This window comes from Lineus longissimus, chromosome 19, assembly GCF_910592395.1.
Source record: "Lineus longissimus chromosome 19, tnLinLong1.2, whole genome shotgun sequence".
Classification (NCBI taxonomy): domain Eukaryota; kingdom Metazoa; phylum Nemertea; class Pilidiophora; order Heteronemertea; family Lineidae; genus Lineus; species Lineus longissimus.
Genome location: NC_088326.1, coordinates 7776190 through 7801007, shown reverse-complemented (window position 1 = coordinate 7801007; position 24818 = coordinate 7776190). Strand labels below are relative to the sequence as shown.

Genomic DNA, 24818 nt, shown 5'->3' with positions numbered 1-24818 from the left:
AATAGGATACGACCGACGACGACGACGACGGACGACGGCCGACGACGGACGACGACGGACACTGCGCTGTTGTATAGACTCCCCTACGTTGAGCCAAAAACGATAATACCACGTTGCGGGGTACACCGTGAAATCCTAGTCTCCGCCAAATATCTGATCGGCCAATTCTGGGCGGAAATTTACGAAAAAAAACTTTTTTTTAAACAGTCAGAAAATGAAAAGAAATGACAATAACAAATAATTTAGTCTAGCTCATATTAATAATATGATCAGTGCAGTGCCCTAGTAAGCGCGCAACGCCTTTAGGTTGGGGGAACCCCCCAAACCCCCTGGTTGGGAACCTGCTATAATTCCTTCCACCAATGTTTTGTTTTGATTGACGGTTGTCTCCGTGTATCTCTTTAGCAGTAACTCAACTGCATCATCACAATAGCCGGCAAAGAAATTGAAAATGTCCCCCCTCCCCCCTGGAAAGGTGTCCGGACTACTATCGTAGTCTCGCACTCTGGCAGATTCATATGTTAAGAGCAAGCTCTAGTGAACTCAAGCAACTACTGTCAATATGGGGAGCCCCCACCCCCCCCCCCCCACCCTCGTCTTTCTGACATTCAAATTCATTTTGATAAATAAAAGTACCTTTTCGTAAATTCGAAATGAAAAGTTGCACTTTTTATGAGAAAAAAAATGTTTTTGTCAATAAAATCAGAATAAGACAAAAATTTAAAAATCTGTCTCACAAAAAGTTGTAAAATGACTTGAGCAACAAGTCCTAATTTTTTTATTTACGTTGATTAAGTATTTTAGGAATAGATTAGAAAGAAAATGATTTGTCATCCTTGGAAGCGACCACGCCTAATTGGCATAAATTATGCAGATAAGCCAAGGAATTTTGGTTTTTCTAAAAACGTTCATGTATATTGTTATCATGAATTAATAAAGGTTATATGATTTTGATATTTTGTTTCTGGTCCATTTTTGATTGGCAAAAATGTGTTAAAATGGACGTGAATGGGTTTCTGCATAGCACTAAACCCAATTGACCTTTGAAATCTGCCCAATAACTTCCAACACCTCAACATGCAGTGTACCATGTTATACATTTTGGGCCCTGTGTTAACAAGCGAAGACAAGTTTTAATAGGTTATTCCTTTAAATATTCCAATTATTGCACAGCAATTATTCAAACCTCATTCAATGAAGGAGGGACATAATTAGCCCATTCATAGGCATACCTTTATTAGGGTTATTGACATCATGATGCAACTGGTTACTTATTACACTCCTACGGCTGTTGAATAGATGTTTTTTAGCAAGAATCACAAAGAATATTCTTTGTTAAATCTTGCTGGTAATGTAATATTCTGTTGAAATAAATGTGTGTGACCAGTTCCTTGGGAGGGCTTACAGTTCTGTGGGACAGTGTCAGAAGTCACAACCGGCAAATAGGAATTATCGAGGGTTGACATTCAAACAGAAAAAAATATGTTATTTCAGAACCAGTGTAAGATATCAACATGAAAACACACCAGGCAGTCTTATTTTTTGCAGTAGTACAACAGCATTCCTTTTTTCCATTTTTTTTTCAGGTAATAAAGAGGTTTTTTTTACCTTTTGTAAACAGACGATTACATAATGAAGACAATAATGCACTTCATTGTAATCATCATGATTACACGGACAACAACATTTGCGACAACCTTGTGCAAACCGCATTGATGTCATAAGTTGTAGGTGTTGATATTAATATGAGCTAGACTAGTACTGTACACATTATGATTCGTAACTCACCTAAAATATTTAATTTGAACGATTGCTAAGCAATCTGTTATGTGTGAAAAGCGTTAATAAATGTATGTTTTGTTTTCTGTTAGACAGTTGCTCTTATACGCCCAGATCACCTGTTCTTAATAAATTAATCAAAGATATAGCATGAAAACAGCTGTATATTTTATCGGTTTACCTTTTCTAATATAAATTTCCTCACAATGTAGAATATGAAAACGGAGACCGCTCCAGCCAGCAGCGGCGATATGAGCCAGGACCCAACTGAAAAAGTATGACATTAAAAGTAGGTTATTGAGCAACATGTACAAGGTAACTCAACAACAAGAGGCCCAAGGGCCTGGCGCTCAGCTGGATGACCTAATAACACATAACTGAGGGTGTAAAGTAGTAAATGTCGGCTTTATACTACTGTTTGAAGGTTAAGAGAACACGTAATACCACTAAAATTTCCAATGCAGAGCTGCCAGCTGGATGAAATATGATTGAACTAATTATCCATGGTATGTAAATATTACCCCTCTGCCAGGTAGATCTTTGGCCCCCTCTGGTTTTCCTTGTGGTTCGCATGGCCTCCTCTAGCGCTTGTTTAGCAGGTGTTTCGTTCGGAAGGCGGATGGCATGTCCGAACCATCAGATTCGTCTCGTTCGGATGGTGTCGCTCCATTTGCTCTGTTTTGTTGTTTGGTATAACAGCTCACTGGATATTTTGTTGGGCCATTTGACGTTGATTGCGTTTCTCAGCATACGTCGGTGGTACGAGTGGACTTGGTTTTCAGTTGTTTTATTCAAGGTCCATAGTTCGGCGTTATACAGGAAAACACTTTCCACACAGGCTCGGAATACTCAGATTTGTTGCTGTTTTGCGAGTTTTTTGTTTCAAACACAGGTTTCAGTTTGCTGTAGGCATTGTTTGCTCCAGGAGACTACCTAATATTTTGCACTTTTTCCATTTGTCATCACTGGTTGCAGACACATCGAAATCCTCATTTTTAGTTTCGTTTACCATGAGGCCTCGGTTTGTGAGTCTTGGTGTTGTATCTCGTTTCTCAATGTCTATACTATGAACGCAGTTTACTGCTCCCCAACTAATGTCGTCTGCATATTTGGGTTTTATCAGCAATCCAATGTCTCGTTGTTGAGAGTAGCTATGATCTTGTAGCCAAGGTGGTAGTTTGTTGTTCTTATCTTCTGTGATGTTGCTTTGGTAGGTGTGGTCTTGGTAATTAGTATTGTTGGGTTTCTCCAGTGCTTTGGCCAGATATAGAGTGAAAGTATCGGGCTTAGACAGTCTCCTTGTGGGACTCACATTTTAGTGTCAAACGGTTCTGATGTTTCGCTGCCGATACGTACTGTGAGTTTTACATCCAATACTAGTATTTTGACCATGTGAAGTTCTCCTGGTGTGAGGATTATCCGTAGATCTTCAAGTAGTTGTTCTCTTCTTACAGTGTCAAAGGCCTTTGACATGTCCATGAGGGTGATGTGGAGATTGTAGTCTTTTGATGTTATGGCCTTTTCTGCTAGTAGCTTGAAGGCGAAGGCATGTTCTGTTGTCCCACGGCCTGTTCTATATGCAGCTTGTTCCACTGGGGTATGTGTGTCGATTTTCCCGCCAATTCTTCGTATCAGGCGAATTGCGAGTGTCTTACGGATGGTAGAGAGAAGAATGATGTGTCTGAGATTGGCTGGCGGGCCTGCTGGTTTTTCCGGTTTTTGAAGCGGTGTTAGGATTCCTTCCTTTACTTCTGTAGGATACTCTCCAGTTCTTGCAATGTGGTTGAGTATGTTAGCTATTCTTGCGGGTACTGTTTTGCCTCAATGTTTGAGTTGCTCTGCCTTGATGTTGTCAATACCTGCACTTTTGTTGTTTTTCAGTGATTTGATGGCTTCTTTTACTTCTTTTTCTGAGAATGGTGGTTCTATTTCAGCTGGTGATATTTCGGCGATCTCTTTTAGGTTGTCTGCGGTGAACATGTTTTTGAAGTGTGTCGCAACAAGTTTCGCCTGTTTAGCTTCATTTGTGGTTAGACCTTCTTTTCCTTGGACTAGTAGTGGCTTCTTTTTTTCCGTGCTCTTGAGAACTTTGATAGCTTTGAACATTCTGTAGGAATCATCTTTGGCTTCTTCTATCTCTGTTATCTGCTCCAGTATTTTGCTATGTTTTTCTTCAGCGAGCAGTTTGTGGATTTGGTTGATTTTGCGGTTTCTTTCCTTCCTAATTTCAGTTCTTATTTCTTGCTCGCTTGTTGTTTCTAGCAGGCTGTAGAGTGCTCTCTGTTCTCTCGAGAGTTTCATGATATCTTTATTGTCACTTTTTGCTTTCTTTTCTTTGTAACCGAGGATGCTTTCTGCAGCTTTGTTGTTGGCAATTACGATGTCGTTCCACTTTTCTTGTACATCTTCTGGATCGGTGTTCTGTTCCAGTAGTTCGTCCACTTTTGAGCTGTATTTCTTTTGATATTCCTTGTTTCTAAGCTTTTCTAGATCGTATTTTCTACTTTGTTTGCTTGCCTTATAGATCACGAGGTTGATTGTGAGATCTGCTATAACAAGACGATGATCTGTCTCTATTGTTATGCCATGGTTGTATGATCTTGAATTCGTAACTTGTTTCATGTTGTCGGTTCTTACCATGATGTAATCTACATTGTATTTGGTTCCGCAGAGGATTTCTTCTTTCTTCACCATTTTTCATCGTGTACTTTCTGTAGGGGCTATCCCAGGTGGTTCGGTGTGAGAGTTTATGTTGGAACTTGGTATTGGTTAGTACTAGGTTGTTATGGTTAGCTAGTTTTGGAAGCGCCTCACCATTCTCGTTAAGATGTCCTTTTCCGTACTTGCCCATGTTATTAGGGTATTTACTGAATCCACTATCGGTTTTGGCATTAAAGTCACCCGCCACCACAAGTAAAGTTTTTATACTCACCGATTTGATTACGGCCTCCAATTCTGCGTAGAATGATTCTCTCAAATTGGGATTTTTTTCACAGTTTGGGTTTGTATGTGCATATACACTGATCATCACAAGTTTTCGTCTTTCTTTCAGCATGATACTTGCTTTGCATATTCTGTCGTTTATTCTCCCAAACTCTGCTTTTATCGAGTCTTTGATTATGATACCTACGCCTCCAGAGCTGGTGTCATCTCCAGTGTAGTATAAAATGTACGTCTCACCTGTGCTTGTTTTTAGTGTTTCAACTCCTCTACCTTTGTAGTGCGTTTCCTGCACTGCCACGATTTGACAGTTGAAGCGTGTGATGTCATCTGCCAGTTGGTTTCGTTTTAGGTCACTGTTCAATGTTCGTAAATTCCAAGTGCCTATTTTCTCGATCAAGTCCTGATCCTTCATTATGTTGTTGAATTTTGATTGTTGGATAAGAGGTTAGTGCCGTAGAAGCAATGTTTTGCTTGGATTTTATAACTTGCGCCACAAGGACATCCGGGCTCGTCACGCACCGGAACCGGAGTATGCTGAAATATAGCCTGGTTCCTTGGCCAATTCCATGCGCAGAATACAACTGCGCAACTATACGTCATAGCCCGGGCTTTTGAATCGTCAACAATTCAGTTAAATGTGCCTGTAGCGCCAACTGGCAGTGAAAAGTAAACTAATTCCATTACAAGTAAAAATGAAAAATTATCAAAAAAAATTCGGCCAGATGTGAAAACAATATTTCCTCTGTGGACCGAGGTATAAAAGAATGAAGTTTAAACTTCCCGATGACCTCATTCGCTTAATGTAGGTCGGATCGCGCTGATTTTTGGTTTCTGCGTTCATCTTGGGTTACGCCTAATTTAGCAGCGTCAACAAGGTGCCTAGGCCTTGCGGTTACAAAATGCCCAAATGTGACACGGAAGGAAGGACAGATACCATTCCCTTGGTAATATTACCAGCTTTGCTGACTTTGTCAGCTGAGCTAAAAACATGAATAACCCCAAAAATATATCGGGGTATTCGGGAAAAAAAATAATGCCTGTCCTTTTTTCAAAAGTTGTATATCTGAGATATGGACATACGGCACATCGAGGATCAACTTGTGAAAATATATCGTGTAAAGTTCAGGACGATGGCGATTGTGTGTTCTACACGGCCATGAATCTTGTAAGACGTGTCAAAACTCAGTATCAAAGTTCACGGTTTCAACCAAGATGAAGTCCCAAGCAGGCCTTATTTATTAATAACTTAACTTCGACTCATTTTTTTGAGGTAATGGTAACGTTATTGGTGTCATACTAGTTTTGCTGTTTAGGACTCGAATGTATTTTCCCATCTGATATGTTGTCGTACTTATAACGTCATTCATCCCAAATATCTATTGATAACGGTATTTACTACTCAAAATAATTACAGTCAGCGCGAAAGTATATTTTTGTATTGTGTGACCTTCATTCTTGACTGTATGGTCCTACTATTGGATTTATCACAAATGCAATGGTAATAAGTACAGAAAATATGGGTATTTTTCTATGTTAAAGAAATTACCTGCGACTCATCTGTAAAACCTAGGCGCGCAGACATAGTGATGACACCACATCAATGGCAGTCAATCACGTATCTGACCACTTTACTAGCGAAACCTGCTATCTACGAATTAAAAATCACAGTATCAGGGACTTACTATTTTCTTTATGAATATGTAACTGATCATTTTTGGATTAAAAGCCTCGGGACCTCAACTAAAGACATAGAAACCTCGACACACAACCTAAAGAATATCAGTCCACATATGTTGGGGTAAACATTTGGTCCTGAATTGTTTAGAGAAGTGTTTAGGATCACAGAAGTGTTTAGGATAATCTGCTTTCTGGTACCTTGTTATTTTGAAAAAGCTTTCGATGCCTAAGTATGGCTATCATTAGCCTGTTCAAGCATAGACTGTCATTACAGAGATCTTTAATAAGGCAAATTCCCATAAATTCAGGACTAAGGCAAGTTACCAACTCTGTTTCTAGCTTACAGAATTTGCATCGCATCTTCTTCAGAGTTCGATTCTTGTTTGATATAACTCAAAGCGTTTCAATCTATAATACAGTGTTATCAACGTCTAATTTAACCTACGCTTTACATGCTTTATACTTTGTTTTTTACATTTGACCTGAATAAAGACACAATTGTAGTGATCGCAATTAATCTATCGATTCCGCGCGTTACAAATGTAACTTTTTAAAATTCTGGCTTGACGATGTCGTCATGTTCAGCACCGTTAGTATGATCAGTTTTAAGTGTTAGCTTGTTACCGTCGAATCAGATTTGACCCTGACAGGGGCCCGGCTATGTTGACGATACTTAACAATTTCTCGACCTCTCTATTTCTTCCGCTTGACCTCTCTATTAGATCGAGTGTGCTGCCATCTTTCCATAGGGCTAGTACTATTTTACCAAATACTCTCGTGAATTTAATTTTTTCTGGCTGCTGTGCTGTCATGCAAACTAAGTGTTCAACTTACCTATCATTCCTATCTTTTCCCAATATATACCATTAGCACCATGGGCCACGAGACCAAATCCAAGTATTGCACCCACAATGCTATGTGTACCCGAAACGGGAAGACGAAAGAACGTTGCAATCAAGAGCCATACGCATGCGCCAATAAGTGCTGATATCTGCCCGACCATGAAGAGCTTGTGATCATTTTCGTAAGAGGCCACATCTACTATGCCTTTTCGTATTGTATCCGAGACCTTTGTACCTGCAAATTACCATGAAATTATGACAACCAAAAGACACAATGGAACCCAATACTGGCACGAAGTTTCAGCAATGAAGAAATTATTCGGATCAAATTGGCGATGGTTTGTTTTTCTATGGTCATGATGCTCAGGTCATTTTCGGTTTGCATCCTCAGTCACTTAAATTTCATATATGTTCCGCAATTTGTCCCACATGGTATTGAAGGGACAACACAGGCAGTAGCTAGAAAGGCAAGATAAAGTTACATAAAGTCGCAAATAGGGGTCTCTCACATCTCACAGTATGTCGAAACGATTCACGCTTATACGAGGAATAGTGCTGAATCTGACATGACCCAGGGTCCTTACTTTGTATATTAGTCACTTAAAGATGACCAAATAAGCCCCTCTGCTCCTGCCTATAGTCCCCCTTTAATATTTAATATCAACTTAATGGTCATCGGTACTCCATCTGCTTTTCCTGAATAAACAGTTTTGATTTGATAGACGTATTTTGTGCTACACCCGTAAACGTAATTGAGCGCGCACGCACCGCCGAATACTAGCAGTCAATAAGTTTAAAAATATTCATACCCCTTTGGAACTTCTGGTCTTTGACAAATCAACTTTATTCTTTAACAATGACATGGGAAGGTGAAATAAGGCTTTAAGTAGCAGAGTCGCATTAATTATCTGGATAATCAATACTTTTTGGTACTTTATTTGACAGATTTACAAAATATCTCACGTCCAGAATTGTTCATATTTTTACTGGAATCAATGGCAACGTCTTTATTTGTAATTACCGCCCCCAAATGCTTCTTGTAGTTTATCACAAAGGTTTTACACGTGTCCAATGGGATTTCGGCACACTTCTCTTTGGCTGACTTCTCCAGGTCCTGGCAAGGACCTTTTTCTTTAGTTTCTTCCATAAATGTTTATAGCGTTCAGGTCCGGTCTTTGGCTTGGCGCCACTCCAAAACACTTACTTTGTTGACCATAAATCATTCCTCGATTCATTTGGCTGTATGCTTTCGATTATCATCTTGTTGGGAGGTCCAGTGCTTCCAACGACCAACTATTGCGGGGGGGGGGGGGTGCTTGATGTTTTCAATGTTAATCTCTATATTCTGGTCCTGGATCATGATTCAATCAACTTTAAAGGACCAATGGAAAAATTCAAAACCTGACAGAATTATCACGCTTTTCCGACGTTGACTCCGATTCCACCAGAATTAGCTCTCCCTGCGTCGACCTTTTCCACGTGGAAGGATACACTAGTAAGACGCGTCCTGGAGCCATAGATCTTACCAGTGACGGCTTGGTGCTGATACCGATTTTTCCGACTTCACGGTGATGCCCGCAACTCCGACGATAAATGGAGATGACGTCGTTGCGTCTTAATAGCGGGTTGACGTGAACTCGATCCGATCTCGGCGAGCACTCACGTGGCGGAAAAGGTCTTTCGCGCCAGTACTTGTGCGCTGCGTGGTAGTTGGTAAAACCTGGACGCAGCTTTGGAAGCTGAACGCTAAGTTTTGTTGATTATTTAACAAGATTAACCTCCGACACTGATTTTCGGTCCGGTCTGATTCTTAACTTGGCCACCAGGGGGCCAAAACCAAAAATTTGAATAGTGCCATATCTCGCTTATTACTGATTAGTTTTTGGTAAAAAATTTATGGTAGATACTCTTATCAAGGATACATCACATATGATACGGGTTTTTGATTTGACGTACTTACAAGGTCACAGAGGTCAAATGGCGTAAATTGGCCATTCGAGCGTAACTGTGGAACGTTTGTTAAGGCTATGAACTTGAGACTTTGTACAAAGGACCCTCCAGGTCAGTTGACCACATACCCTGAATTTCAGTCCGGTCTGATTCTCGACTTGGCCACCAGGGGGCCAAAAGTGAAAACCTAGAAAGTGTGATATCTCGCTTGTTAGTGATTCGTTTTCAATAACCTTTTTACGGTAGGTTCTCCTAGCAAGGATACATCAAATAATCGATGAGTTTTTGATCTGACCTGCTTTTCTAGGTCACAGAGGTCAAATGGCGTAAATTGGTCATTTGATTGTAACTATGGCACGTTTCTTAACCACTAAAGCTATGAACTTGAAATTTGGTACACATGACTCCCTACATCATGTAACCTCGGACACCGAATTTCGATCTGATCTGGTACTCAACTTGGCCACCAGGAGGCCAAAACTAAAATATGTAAAAAGTGCAATATCTCGTTTATTAGTGACTTGTTTTTGATAATATCTTATGGTACTTACTCCAAGCAACGATACATCACACATCATACCGACTTTGGTTTGACCTATATACTATGCATGTACAATGTTTCTTAACCTGGATGAATTCCAAAGCACCAACTATCTATACGGTGAGCACAATGGCCCTGGCCGTTTCATTACTCATGTAAGAATCGTAGTACTAAAAACTAAATTGCAAACAGAATCATGCCGATTCAATGCACATACTGTGGGAATTCTCCACTTCAAAATAATTCGCGAACAGAGCGTGCACTTCTAACATCGTTTTCACAGAATTGTGGCCAAATTTTCAAGAACTAATTTCTGAAAGTAGTCCCTAAAGACCTTATGACTACCCACTGAAAGGAACTAGTGATAATATCGCCTACTTGACTTCTTTTTAGCAGAAAATTGGTTCCAAATCTTCCATCTTTAGACTGGTCACACTCAGTGTGGGTACTGCTGAAATATAGTCTGGTTCCTTGGCCAATTCCATACGCAGAATACAACTGCGCAACTATACGTCATAGCCCGGGCTTTTGAATCGTCACAAATTGCGTTAAATGTGCCTTCGGGTCTACTCTGTGATGAATGCCTTAGGTCAGCCTCACCACGTACCACAGTCATAACACCAACATTCTTGCGACCCACCTGGTATTAGATCCTGCCGCTAAAAGTTCCGTCAATTCGATAAGGCCCACTGCAATTCATATGACTTGAGGCAAGATTTATTGAATGCTGGTGACGCAATCCAATGATGCAAAACTTAGCGTCCAGCGTCCAAAATCTGCGTCCAGGTTTTACCAACTACCCTCGTGCATACTAGTAATAACGCATAACGCGTGTTTCTACTATCTAAGAGCTAAAACAAAATTGGAAAAGCATCAAACACGTTTAGAAAAATAGTTTACTGATGAACCAGATGAAGAACACACATAGTGCAATAAAAAGCCGCCCAACAAGGTTTCCAGGTTTATTTGCTGAAAACAGCCCAACAGTTTTATGCTCCCAGTTCCATGTTTGACCCTCCGTTGGGAATGTGTTTTGTTGTTGCTTGAATGCTTCACCTTTCTGTCACCAAAAAAGACCACATCTCTGTGCCCGAGAAGTTCAATATTGGTCTCATCTGACCATAACATTGACAGCCAAAGTCTAAGTTCTTTATCCAGGTGAGCTTTTGCGAAGGCCAGACGGCTTTTTGTGTGCCTGGGTTGGAGCTTATTGGTATATTCCTTGGGCGGCATCCATAGATACTCCTAGTGTAAGGTTTGCTGAAGTGTCTGTTTTGAAATCTGTGTTTCCGAGACACTCAGATTCTACAAAACAGCCTGTTGGCCACCCATACAACTTTTTTGCAAGCTTGGATGTCACCATTGACTTTACTACCTCGTCTCCTCAGGTTCTTGACTGTGTGGAATACCTGGTACTTGTTAATGATGCTCTGGACTATTCCTACACGAACACGGACCTGAAATTCTTGGATATGGCTCTTGTGTATACCCCATTCCATTCATGTGACCATCTGAGAACCCGTGACCTGAGTTCCTATTTTGATATTTAATCTGGCTTACTGTATTTGGCACATTATTATTTACGCTTTAACGCAATGAATGGGGGGAAAACACAAAAAGTGGTATCTATTCCTATGCCGAACAGAAACACACGATGAAATACATGCAATTGGACATATGGAACGGGGTCTACAACTTCCGGTCAGGGAGTGTTCTTTATTTGGCTAAATACATTTACCACACATGATTTACCATGGGTAAACGCACGAGGACGGACCTGTAGCTCCGATATTTTGGTTTGCATGGAGTTGGTCTTCGGCGCTGGGTGAATGAGTTCTCGGTATTACCATGGAATTGATGAGAAACAGACTTCAAGGACAAAAATATAAAATAAATAAAACCACAGAAAATGCTTTCAAAGTACACTTTCTGATAATAATTTCGAATCTATAGCTGAGGGGAGGTTTCAGATGGACACTTCCCTGGTTAAAAAGTCGTGACCCTGTTCCCTCAAATCAAGTAATTCTTTTATTCTTATGTGAAACAGACGCACCAAATCGGCTAAATAGTGTCTACACAGTATAATGAATCACCCAGCGTGTGCCAAAATACCAACATTGTAAACAACAACTGCCTTAAAGCTGACGGGTCAGAGATACATTCCCGAGTAAGACCGAGGCTGAGCTCTCGGGAATGTTCGTGATGTGCATTTGGTTCTTCTACTGAATATACACATTACCACCCCCTACACATTACCCCCCCCCCCCCCGTGCATGAATCCAAGTGAGGTATACTCCGCAGACACCTTTATAGGGTGCACATCGAGAGAGTGCGTCCATGCCAAAAGTACATAAATATTCGGACGACAAAGTCTGAACACGATTCAACCACTGATCTCCGCACAGTATCGGCTAGATGTTCATTTATATACAGCATGGGAATGAAATGATAAATAGACCAAACTATTTGCAGCTTTAAAACTAATCAAGCCAACATATCCCTCAATTTTTTTTCGGTGTATCATCAAGTTGGTCTCGAAATACATTGTAACGTTTTCAGTCGGTCAATTTTGATGCTGTATTTTGTTTATTCAAATTTGATATTTCAATATCAATATCAGTGAAATCTAAAATTCGAGATCTAAAATTAAATGCATTTAAGGAATTTAAGAATGTATGTTGAAACCTTCCTGCTGTTAAACCGAAGAAATTAGAGTGCATTTTGGCGTTGATTGGGTTTAAAGACACAAATTGGTCAATTTCTCTTTGCATTACCATTTTTAAAATGAAAGCCTCAGGAATACAGTGCGGAGGCCAGTATCTGACATATCTAATTATATCTTTATACGCTCGATGACCGTGCACCTTCTCGCGGTGTCTGCAGAGAATGCCTCGCTTTCGATTTGTGCACTAGGGGTATATTCAGTAGAAGCTCCAAATGCTCCTAGTTCTCACACCGACACGGACTAGGAAGGAAGGAGCACCAGTCCTTTAATTTAGGTACATTGCACTGTTCAAAGTTTTATTCATTCCTGGTGCTTGAGCAAAAATATCGTGTTTAATTAAGAATAGAGCAAAAGAACTAGTCGTCAGGGTACTTGAAATTTTTCAAAGTTTGTTAATTGTTGAACTGGTGCAAAAAAATTATAAATATACATTGTAAAGTGCAATCACACCAGGTCTCGATCGTACCTTGGGGATATATACTCATTGTTTTACGGGGTGTTTTCGTGTCTTTATTTTTGATACAAGAGGCTTCAATATGAATTAATTAATTAATTACAATTTAGAGTCACTCGGCAGTCTAGTGCAAGGTAGTCCACAAGGCACTACACGTGAGTCTTAATGACTATCTTAAATATATAACTATAAAATAACTATACTTCTCCGTTTAAAGCCCATTAGGCAGTCTAAAATTGTAAACATTGAGTCTTCTTTCAAGTAGAGTATGGGACGAGACGACATTAGAGACCTTTGGCAGGACGTTTTCCGTGAACGTCCCGGAAGTTTATGTGTACTTCGTAGACGCTCATTTTCTGTCTCACCATCTTTTGCTCGCGTTATAGGCCCCTGCAAGGGTGTTATTACGTACGTTTTAGCGCGCGGGAGTTTTGCATGTTACTGTAGCCCACATGTCTAATGGCTGTTATCGTATGTAATTATCCGAGTTTGGCAGGAGAGAAACTTAGGTGCTTACGTGAGCCTATGACGTGTGAGCCTATGAACGTGCAGAAAGGTAAGTGCGCGTTTGTCAAAAACGTGTTAGACTCCCTCGATTTTAGAAACCTGTGGTTTGTCATAATATTCCAACCATATTAGGCATATGTAGTAGCATAGAATATGGTACTATAATATAGTAATGGATAGAAATGGATTGGCAGGTCAAATGAGAAACGAACGCTACAATAGGCTATTTAGAGACAGGAAAATGGATGTTTTTTTGGAAAATTATGAAAAGAAAGAGGGGGGAAATCTTCCCTCGACTTTGGTGCCGAATGAATTTGCCAACTTCTTTGGAAAAATTATGAAGAACTCGGAACCATATACTGAATTTCAGACGAACATTGCAAATATAGTTAGAGATAGTTATGAGACCTTATTGGCACAGGAAAGGGATGAGTGTGTCATATCCCCTGAGATGGTTAAGGAAATGATAAAAGCTCTTCCACGGAATACTTCTCCCGGTTGTGACGGAGTGACAACAGAACATTTACTGTATGGACTGTCAGAGGAATTATGCGACCATCTATCGGCTATTTACTCTTCCATTCTGACCTGGGGGGGTCGTACCGCAGGTGTTCGCTATGGGAATTATTGTTCCAATTCTAAAGAAACCAACTCTGGATGCGAACTCTCCCAATAATTATCGCCCCGTGACCCTCAGCTCAATACACACCAAGTTGGTGGAGGGATTTATGATACCGGATGATGTGTCTAATGATAATCAGTTTGGGTTCAAATCTGGTAATGGGATAGAATTCGGCTGTTCATTAATGCATGATTTAGCAGCCCTTGCAAGTAGCGATGGGTCGCCTTTGTTTGTTTGTTCGCTAGATGCACAGAAATGCTTTGACAGCATTTGGCATGATTGCCTTTTTTACAAACTGTGGGATAAAATCCCTAATCATCACTGGTTCTTCTTGTATAGGTGGTTTGGTAAAATGAAGGCGATGGTAAGATGGAATGGTGCTTGTAGTAGGGAGATAAGTTGCTCCAGGGAACTAGACAAGGGAGTAAACTCTCTCCTACTTTGTTTAAGATATTTCTGAATGATATGTTGTCTATGGTTACCGATGCCAAACGGGGTTTCTGTATTGGTGAGGACCATTACAATTCGACGGCTTATGCGGATGATGTAACGTTATTGAGCTTGACAGTCAGTGGTCTCCAAGAATTGATTGATGTATGTGGTCAATACTCCATAAGGCAGACGTTACATAGAGCTTCACGTTTCACTCCTCACGCCTCACCCTCACGGTTCACGCGTGAACCGAAGAATTAACAAGGTATTTCAATGAACCCTGTTACATAGGCCTTCATTTTGTACTCGGAGTCGCTTCACTTCATTTTTGGCGTGAGCTCATCAATATTACGCGTGAGCAAAGAATCGACATGTTCATTCTTTGTGACGTGCACCGGAGGTATTTCGACTTTTCCAGAGAAGATTTTTTCCAACAGCTGTGAGTATTTTGTAGGAGTTTTCTCGAATTGCTAGAGCACATACGACCATTTGCCCCATTAATCCGATAGTACTACATGGAAATGAGGGGATAAATAAGATAAATACAAAACACAAAGTCTCAAGTAATTTATTTCAAATTTTCAGGGTCAGGATGGACGACTATAAACAAAGCTTGTGTGAGTTCGTACAAAGAAGACCCTTGCTGTGGGATCCGACAGAGCCCGACTACGAAAATCGAGACCAGCGTGCCCAGGCCTGAAAAGAAATTGGGAAAAAGTTACCACCGTACAAGAAAGGTATGCACATCTCATTCATCACCACATTCTAGTCACCATCTTCATCACCACTGACAACCACATTCCTGAAGACGTGTTGGTCCTGCCACTCAACTCTTCCATCCAGGTTACTGAAAAAGTCACTGATTGTGTTTCGTACGGTTGTCGCCTCTTCGGGTGTCCTGCCACCACCATGGTGAGCAAGTGGTATCATCCCTTGTCCATCAATTTGAACAGTGTCGTCGTATTTGACCGTGGATGTACGATCAATCATATGACCATCTCTCCTTCTGATGAAGTTGTGGAGGGCAATCGCAGCTTTTTGTAACAGCTTTGTCAGGCTGTAAACGGATGGCTCGTTGAAAAATTTCAAACTTTTTGGCCAAAATGCCAAAAGCACATTCTACTGCGCGACGGGCTCTCGAATGCCTATAGTTGTAAATACGTCTCTCGCGATCAAGTGTTCTGGCTGCGAAAGGACGCATCAGATACGTCTTCAACGGGAAGGCCTCATCCCCAAGTATCTGATAAGGGATTTTCTGGTCAGATGTACTGATCCGAAGAGTGTCGTCAGGAATGTTCAACCGGTTCTCCTCCAGGAGCTGGGACAACTCTGATGCTTGAAAAACACCAGCATCACTGACTCGCCCGTATTGGCCGACGTCGACAATCGTAAAACAAGAGTCGGCATCACTAACAGCGAGAAGAACTATGCTTAGGAACCCTTCATAATTATAGTACATTGAGCCGCTATTGGAGGGGTTCACCAGTGCGATATGCTTCCCACAGCGAAAGGATAATCCCATAAATCTCCAAATCGTTTTGCGAATCGTTCCCAGTCTTCTTCTTTTGGCTTCGGTAGCTCGATGGGCTGCAGCACTTTCCACAGTACCTCACACGTCGCAACCACGTGTTCACTGATTGAGGTCCTTGAGATGTGGAACGGGACCGACATGGCAGTAAATGATGATCCAGTGGCTTGATGCCTGCAACGAAAACAAACTGGACTCGGATAATTTGATCAATTAATTTGATTTTTTTTTTTTTCAGGTGTCACTGCCAAGGATACATGGGAGAAACTCAACAGGGCACACTGCAACGCAATAAACAGAAAGCAAAAGAAGAAATCCGGCAGCGGTGCTTCCAAAGAAGACAAACCATGGAGTTTTCTTGTTGCTGTGAAGAACAAGAGATCTACGGAGAGCAATTTGGGTAACGAATCGGACAACGGGCCTGAAGCATCAGATGATGAAGAACAGTCCATATTATCCCAGGCAGCTAATGAGGCTGGTATTGATGGCTTTAGTGACGATGATAATAGGAGTAACCCGCCGACTAAAACAATGCAGGAAACCAAGTCCACCAGCAAAGAAAGTGGGAAGTCTAGGCCCAAGAAAAAGAAGAGTTACTCTGCAGAGTATGATAGTCAAGCAGGACTGATGAGAGCTATGCAGCAGCGCATTGAGGAAAGTAAAGAATCTCCTAGAATGAAGTTTTTCAAGTCGTTAATGCCCATGATAGATTCCCTATCTGAAGACGATTTCCTCGATTTTCAAATCGACGTCCTGGCCGTTTTGAAAAAGCAGTCGCAGAAAAAATGTCATGCTGAAGGGAGTAGACCCGCATGTAATGTTAGTGTTGCGCCATGTCTGCCCGGACCAATCCATCACATGTCATCATTTGGTATGGACAATGTGCATGACCGTTTCTCCCCCCTCTTCTCAAGGCCAAGTCCATCTTATCAAAATTTGTAGTATGTCAAATTGATACGATGAACTTGAAGTGAATGATTACAATAAAGATAAAATCGATTGGAATTGCATTTTTGTCTCGTTCTATACTCACCTGAGCGTCAGCACAAGCTTCTCTTCCCCTGATATAGGTTGCCTCCAATTACACCCAATTGGTGAGATCTGTGGGAGCACTGGCCTTTTCAGTTCGTCAAAACTTGCATACGACATCCGCATGTAATTGAAAAACAGGGCTTCATCTTGGTTGTCAGCGAGGTGAATGTAGGTCCGATGAAACTCTCCATGCTGGCTTCGCACAATGAAATGGTCCCGGCACCAGACCGACCTTGGCTGCCTCCGCTTTCGTTTTTGTCTGTTGTTGAACAACAGACACGTGGCAAGTATTTCGTCCTCCGAGGAGGCCATGACTGCACCAGTGAAGTGACGAATGAACGAGTAAACGTGAACCCTATGTAACGTTGGGAAAGTGAGGGATGAAGAGTGAAGCGTGAAGGGTGAGGCGTGAGGCGACACGCGTGAAGAGTGAAACGTGAAGCGTGAAGCTCTATGTAACGTCTGCCTTAGATGGCGTTTTAAATTCAATGTGATGAAATCCCGATGCCTCATTATGGGTAAGCGTAACTTTAAGAAAGACCCTGTATGGAAGATTTATGGTAGCTGTCTCGGTTCGGTGGAGCAGCCAGATATACTAGGTGTCAGTTACAACAAACTGGGTAGTAGTATGGACCATGTGAACAATAGAACTAAAAAATGCCGTGGAGCTTTCTATGGCCAGAATGACAAAGGTTTGCGTTACCCCGGTCTGTGTACCGCAACGAAGGTTTACCTATGGAAGTCTTTATGTATGCCCTGCCTTATGTTTGGCTGTGAAACCATGTATATTTCAAAAACAGACATACGCAGATTAGAAACTACTCAGGGAAATCTTTTAAAACAGGTACTTGGTTTGTCACGGAGAAGCCGTACATCCTTCTTGTTACGGGCCCTTGGAGTGCCAAAAGTTAAAGAGGTATTGGTTAAGAGGACTAGCGGTTTGTTTACGAGAATAATGAGTGGTGAATCACCCTGCTCTCGGCTGTATTGTACACTTTTGTCCAGATATATAATTACTGGCCAGTTCAACCCTCACACGTTGCTTGGCATAATTATTGGAAGTGGTCAGTCTCCCTCGGATGTTATTTTCGGCATAAATAATAATCAAGTGGAAGCTTCACCTCCTAATGGAATTGAAGATTCCATACGGTCTCTTATTTTCTCTGATAGTTACAACCGTAAAGCATCACTGCATCATAAGCTTGTTTGTCTCTTAGTAAAGGCCTCATAGGCCTACGATGGTCATAATTTGTGCCGGTGTAACATCTGTGGTTGTTCCCCATGTGTCAGTGTTTCCAAACAATATGCAGCTAGAGAGAACACGACTTTTCAATAGGGGGGATACACAGAAAAACTTGTCAATCTATTTTTGAGCGTTTCCAAACAATGAGGGGAAACACTCAAAAACATTACACCGGTGTAGAAGTTTAAAATGTCCTAAGATAAAATGTCCGGGAACAAAGGATTCTATTATGCGCTTCAATCTCTGAGCTATTGACGGTCATGGTCTCTATAGAACCATATTGCAGAATTCAATAGGGCCGGACACTTTTTCCAGGGGGGACACTTTTTACTTTTACACCGGGTTGGCCCTAGGGTGTTGGGTACAATGTACTTAACTGGTTTTTAAAAGATTGTATATTTGTATGTCCTGCTATGTATTGTTACTGTAATGTCCTCAGTTATGTGGTTTTTGAATAAATAAATAAATAAATAGTAATAGTTTGTACTCTATAGCTACGGAACTATAACACCCGATAACTCCACCCCGAACCGGTCAATTAATATTCAACATGACTTACAATTATGAACTGCTTATTTCTGATTGGTTGATGCATGAAATAAGATGTAAGCAGGCTGTCGTTATCAACACTGACCAGCCCAGGCCAAACCCTCAACTTCTGCTATTTGACCAGGTATGACTGATATGCCTTGCTCTTGAATAGGCATCTGCTAGGGTCATGAATACTCACCATTAAGGTGGGCGTAGTGCTTTTCTTTGTCTTGGTGTTGTCTTGGTGTCTTGGTGGGATCAAGTAAATACTCTATTTTCCACTGTCTAAGGTCCCTTCCTAAAATACCAGGTTGACACCTCCTTGTGACGCATGCACTGGACAAGGGCTAGGCTTTTTTTGTTAATGGCTAGTGACGTGCAGGCGAAGGGTAAAGTTCACTCTTTGACAGCTCCATTGAATGTCAAAAATGGGTGTCGTTTGAAATCGATTGGTGATCTGCCAGGGGCCAAGGAGTATTTTGTGACGAATGGTGTTACAGGGTGGCTCAAGGAAATGAGGGTTTATAGGGGGTGGGTCAAACAAATCGTATCAGCTCTTTTGGCTACGACTAGGAGGCCGGGTAATGGACATCTAAAACATCGGAAGGGTCTGCGATTTGTCGTGCCTTTGACAATGTTTTAGGATATATGAGAGACTTGAGGGATCTTCACATTTTAGGAAATCAAGACAACACATTTTTCCAACTAAATGATGTACATGTAATTGAACCCTTCTTTCTACATCAATATCGGAATTTCCCCGCCGATTTTGACAAAAGTGTTCGGATTTCAGCCATGGCATCTCGCCGACAAAGTTCACCAAATGACGTAATCCGATACGTTCACATTGTCAGTCACCGTCCATTATCTCTTTTTTTCCACAACTTCCAACTTTACCGCATGTGACTCTTAAACGATTAAAAATCGTAATGTCTAGGGGTTGTACCAACGACGTACCGCCTGTAGGAATAAAGTCCAAAATTCCTTGAAGTTGCGTACTTCGGAAGCCGAAATCTTCTGTGCGATGCACTCGATATCTGTCGAGAAGTAGGAGAAACTGCTCCGCTTGTTCTGCTGTCAGGTAGCTAGGGCTCGAAAACATGTTCCAATCAGTGTCGCGCCGTGTCCTCCTTCATCCAAACCGTCGCCGAGGAAGTTACGACTACGTTAATTTTCCAGCAGTGGTTCATCGTCGTCTTCAAAGGCGTTAAGCTGTCGCACAAAGCCTTTTCGCGGGAACGTAATCGTACAACCGAGTTTGGTTTTGCTTCTTGATGTGCGGGCATCAACGTATCTTGCTCCCCTTTCGTTGGCTGTGTCAACGGCCGGAACTAAAACAGGGCGAACGTCTGGTCCATGTTGAAAACCAATTGCATTGGGATGTCGAACCGTTCGATGATCTGGGTGACGTTGGTCCAGAAGACATGGACCGTTTGGCAGCGTCTGCTGGGAGCGTGGTGGGGTTCTTATTGACTTTCTGGAAGGAGCTCTTCTTCCTTGCCAAAAAAACGTTCAACCCAGCCTGCTGAAGCGTGAAAACCATGCAAGATAGGTCTTGCTTCTGTTATCTCTTTGCGACGTTCTGCTGGCAGTGCATAAAACCAGGTCTGGAAGATGGTCACGGCACTTTCCTAGACATCTTGTACGGTAACGGGCAACCCTTTTTCGCTCACCCCCCTCGAACCATTCGTACAGAAGCTGCTCCATTTTTCCACAGAGCAACCTGTTGCTCGTTGACACTTCTGTCATCGCCCCGACCTTCACCAGCCTTCTCCTCCAGGTAATGGATGTTCCATTTCTTCATGGTTGTCACTGGAATCCTGTAGTAATGGCAAACTCTCTCATGCTCGTTACAGTACCGTCATCAGTAAGCGCTGCTTCAAGGTCCCACAGGTACCGGATCTTTTCGTTCACTGAATAGCTCCTACATCGCTTTGGCAAGGGTTCTTGTTGCTCCACCTCCACTGATGAACTGTGGACATGAAACTACCTTTAAATTGCCGTTGGAAGGCCACGTCGAATAGCAAAAAAGAAAATGCCATAATCGCTCCCATTGCTTACGATAGTAAAACCTCAGAATTAAAGCAACTGTGATCATTTGTAAAACTGACGCTGTCTGCGTGTTTGAAACTCAGGCCTAGGTCGTCTTTGACTGCCAATTGACATGTGCAACTCGGCTATTGGTCAGCTATTCCAAATACACATATATCACCAAATGTGGACATTGTCTCGGGGTCCGGGCTTAACTTCTGTCATGAATATTATGAAGGGACCTTAGACAGAGGAAAATAGAGTATATTGAATTTGGCCTTGGGTTATTAGTTTTAGAGAACTTGTAAGGTAGTTGTCAATGAACACCAGGGGTAAGGGGTTACTGGACCGAACATCCCACGAAAACGAGGCATTTTCAGTCAAAGCGAGGCATTTTCTGTGGTCTGCTAACGGACACAAAATAATTTGAAATGTTATCCCCTTCGAACAGCAAAGAGCTCCAGGAATGGGACAGCACATCCCGGAATGTGACCAAACATCCAAGCAATGGCGGACGAAAAACATTTTGATAAGGTTTTTTGGTTTTGTCCTTCATAGTCATCTTAGAGAACGTTATTCGCAAACCTGGCGCAATCAAGCAAAGCATTTCTTATTGAGCTATTACGTAAGTATATCCCAAAAATCGGGAATTTCAATAGTATTGTCGACCTCAGAAATATTTATCGAGGGTATTCAAGTGTCACGAAAAGCGAACCTATTTATTTCTATTGGTCAAAATGACTACTATTAATTTTTTCACATTATTATTATTTTACTTACTTTTACTTAAAATTGTTCAATTCTTTTGCTATAATGATTCTTTTTGTAAAAGTAATTACCCTCTTAATCCAAAAATGAGATAAATGTAAGTTTCCTTACTGTTTTATATTGGTAGGAAAACCACGTAGAACCACTTATGCAGCGGTCAATAAGATGTTTGTACCCCCCCCCCCCCCCCCCCGGTCAGACACTCGAAGCGTACTCACTCTTTGAAACAAAACTGAGGATCAGAACTCGACACTTTTCCACCGAATGTTGAACATAATTTCGTCAGGATATCACTTTTCACCAAATCAAGGGATACCAGGGTTCACTATTTTTTCACCATGCATCGAAGGGGAGGACAGGCACAATTTTTTTTCTATCTAATTCACTTGAATATTGTAGCCTATGTGTTATGTATTATTACAAGGAAATATAAAGTAACTCATTTTACAGAGGTCTTCATCTCATATTTTTCACCAGGACTGCAGGTGGGAACCATCCGAAAGTCCTATAGCGACAAAGAAAACAATGACATGTCCTTGTTCGCAGTGTCTAGTGATCACCTTTTCATTCATGAACAGATTATAGATTCCTCGGGATGGATCAGGGCTGGATGCAAGCTGTCCCTTACTGAAAAGGTACATCAGGAGAGATCACCACCACTGAATAAAGCTATTTCTCATGTGTGCAGACGGGGTGCTGCTAATCTGGAAAGTTGCGATCTCTCCCGAGGCACTCTACAGTAATTTAGAAACTATAAAAGGGAAGGGCTCCGTCTCCTCTACTAGGATGGCTGGACACATCTGCTGTTTTCTAGGTAGTCAAATCTGCACAACCATAGTTAGAGCAATATAATCGTAAAAGAACTTCGAAAACTGTAAAGAAAGTAGCAGTGCTAGCACTAACCTTTTACCGCTGGAGGCCATGTTGACAGATCTGCGTGAAAACGTGCGTCAGCCGACAATCCACACTTTTTTGATAGTTTATTTCTTGTGGTTTATCACTCGACAGAAATTCGACATTTGCAAAAATTGACTACCTCAGGTATTCATTGAATTTTCGACACCTTTCCAAGGCCCATTCACATAATCAGCAACCCCAGGACTCGACACGAATTCCGCGTCGATTGCGTGTCGAGCGCTGACCAGGGGGGTACATACATCTTATTGACCGCTGCATTACACGAGACGCGCATTGAACGGCGCGGAAACGTCCTGCCGAACCACATGGTGCCAAACGCCCTGCCAAATCAAAAAATAACCACTTACGCGGGCTATCACGTCCGCGCGCTTTGTGCACGTTCGCGTACACGTAAAACGTACTGCCAAAGGTCTCGATTATTGCGCTAAAAAGCTTACAATTTATATACACACGTATGCAACTTGAACAACATTATCACCCATGATGGCTTGAATATTTAGGCTTTTAAATTAACAGAAGGACGAGAATAATTCCTCCTTATAAAATACAGTATCGATATTAAAATACTGTGAACTACTGTGAAGTCGGCAACGGGCCGTTTTGATGACGAAGGGCGACGACATTCAAAACGTTGTCTGGCTGAACATCAGGACGGTTCGGGGGCAGTTTCACAGTAAAAACACTAGTCTCTCTATAAAAGTACTGTGAGATCGACTGAGCCGTCGCGACGCCAAGTGCGGTCTCGCCAATATTGGCTATCAACACGGGCGTCGGGACGGCACTGGACTATGTAATAGTAAAATATAAGTATGCATAAACATTCAATTAAATTTATGTCACCCCTAATTAAATATCAGTCATGTGTTGGGCCTATTTCTATATGCGTGAAAGTTGTGGGAGTTAATAACCCACTGCGAGTTTAAGCTTTGAAAAAAAGAAGAAGATCCAAATGCACAGCACGAACATTCCTGAGAGCTCATCTTCGGCCTTATTTAACCCGTCAGATTAAACACTGACGCAGGTGAAGATTAATATGATGAATAAAAAATACTTATGATTTTTCTTAGGAGTATAAATTATTTTGGCCTTATAGTCCATGATCTAGACAAGATATTGGTACCACCTGCGGGGAGTAAATGTCATCGTTTTTGGCGAGTGTCAAAAATATGGATACCCATTCAAAGAATCACCGTAAACAAATCAAAACACGTAATTTTGTGAATCAAAATGGAAGTTATTATAGAAGAAGGATGTCAAAAACATATAAAATACACACAAATAGGTTATAGTAATCAACCGAAGTAGGGCGTGGAAAAGTTTGTAACATATTTTCAATAGACGAAAATGTCCATGATTTGTGAGGTAGTGAAAATGAAATGAAATGGTCAAGGGAACATGTGCTCACCTCGGGTAATGTAATGCATGTCATTTGCAGTGGATATTGGGAGAACAGTTTCAGGTTAGTTTCACCAGTTTTGATTCCATTGAATAACATTATTATTCTCGGCTCAATGGCACCAAAGAAAGTTACTGGTACCATCTAAGTATAGCATTTTGTTAATAAAATTGACTGAATTTCAGGGTTAATGAAGAGTGTACATGTCACATGGAAATTGGTTGACATCTGTTCAACAGTTTAGCAGTACTAGGACTTTGTTGGACTTTCAAGATGGCGGCCTGGTGGCCATATTTGTCATAGGATTTGACTGAAAATTAGGGATATTGATAAGAGTACATAGACACATAATCACATGAAGTTTAGTTGCAGTCCGATCATTAGCTTCGGGGTAATAGGACTTTGTTTAATTATCAAGATGGCCACCTGGTGGCTATATTGGCAGATGGATTTGACTGAAAATCAGGGATGTTGTAGAGACTATACAGATATACAATCACATGAAATTTGGTTGCAATCTGACTTTGTTTAATTTTCAAGATGGGCGGCCATATTTGAAGTACGAGCGGGACGAATTTTGGGGGTAGGATAGGGGGTTCCTAGATAAATGTCCTCACAAGTTTAGACCTTCCAGCTCAAATAGAAACGAAACTTACCACCCATCGATGATTTAGTGAACTTTGACATCTGTGACCTTGAAAAGTAGGTCAAATCAAAAACCCGGGTGATATGTCATTTAACCTTATTAGATAAACCAACCATAAAAATTTCGTCACTCTACGTACAACCATTAACGTCAAAATGACAAAAAACAATTTTCAAGATGGCCGCCTGGATTCCAGAAAGTAGGTCATATCGCGAAAAAGAAAAAATACGTCTGGGCATATTGCCCAAAACTA

General features: G+C 41.3%; 1 protein-coding gene across 1 annotated transcript in view; it reads right to left on the bottom strand.

Moving 5' to 3' along the window:
* Positions 1 to 24818, bottom strand: part of LOC135502719 (sodium-dependent phosphate transporter 1-A-like) — a 149966-nt gene that overhangs the window by 109062 nt on the left and 16086 nt on the right. The window contains exons 4-5 of the mRNA XM_064795692.1: positions 7234 to 7476; positions 1961 to 2046 (exon numbers count right to left, since the gene is read on the bottom strand). Of these exons, the coding sequence (XP_064651762.1) occupies positions 1961 to 2046; positions 7234 to 7476 (329 nt within the window). The remainder of the gene's footprint in view (positions 1 to 1960; positions 2047 to 7233; positions 7477 to 24818) is intronic.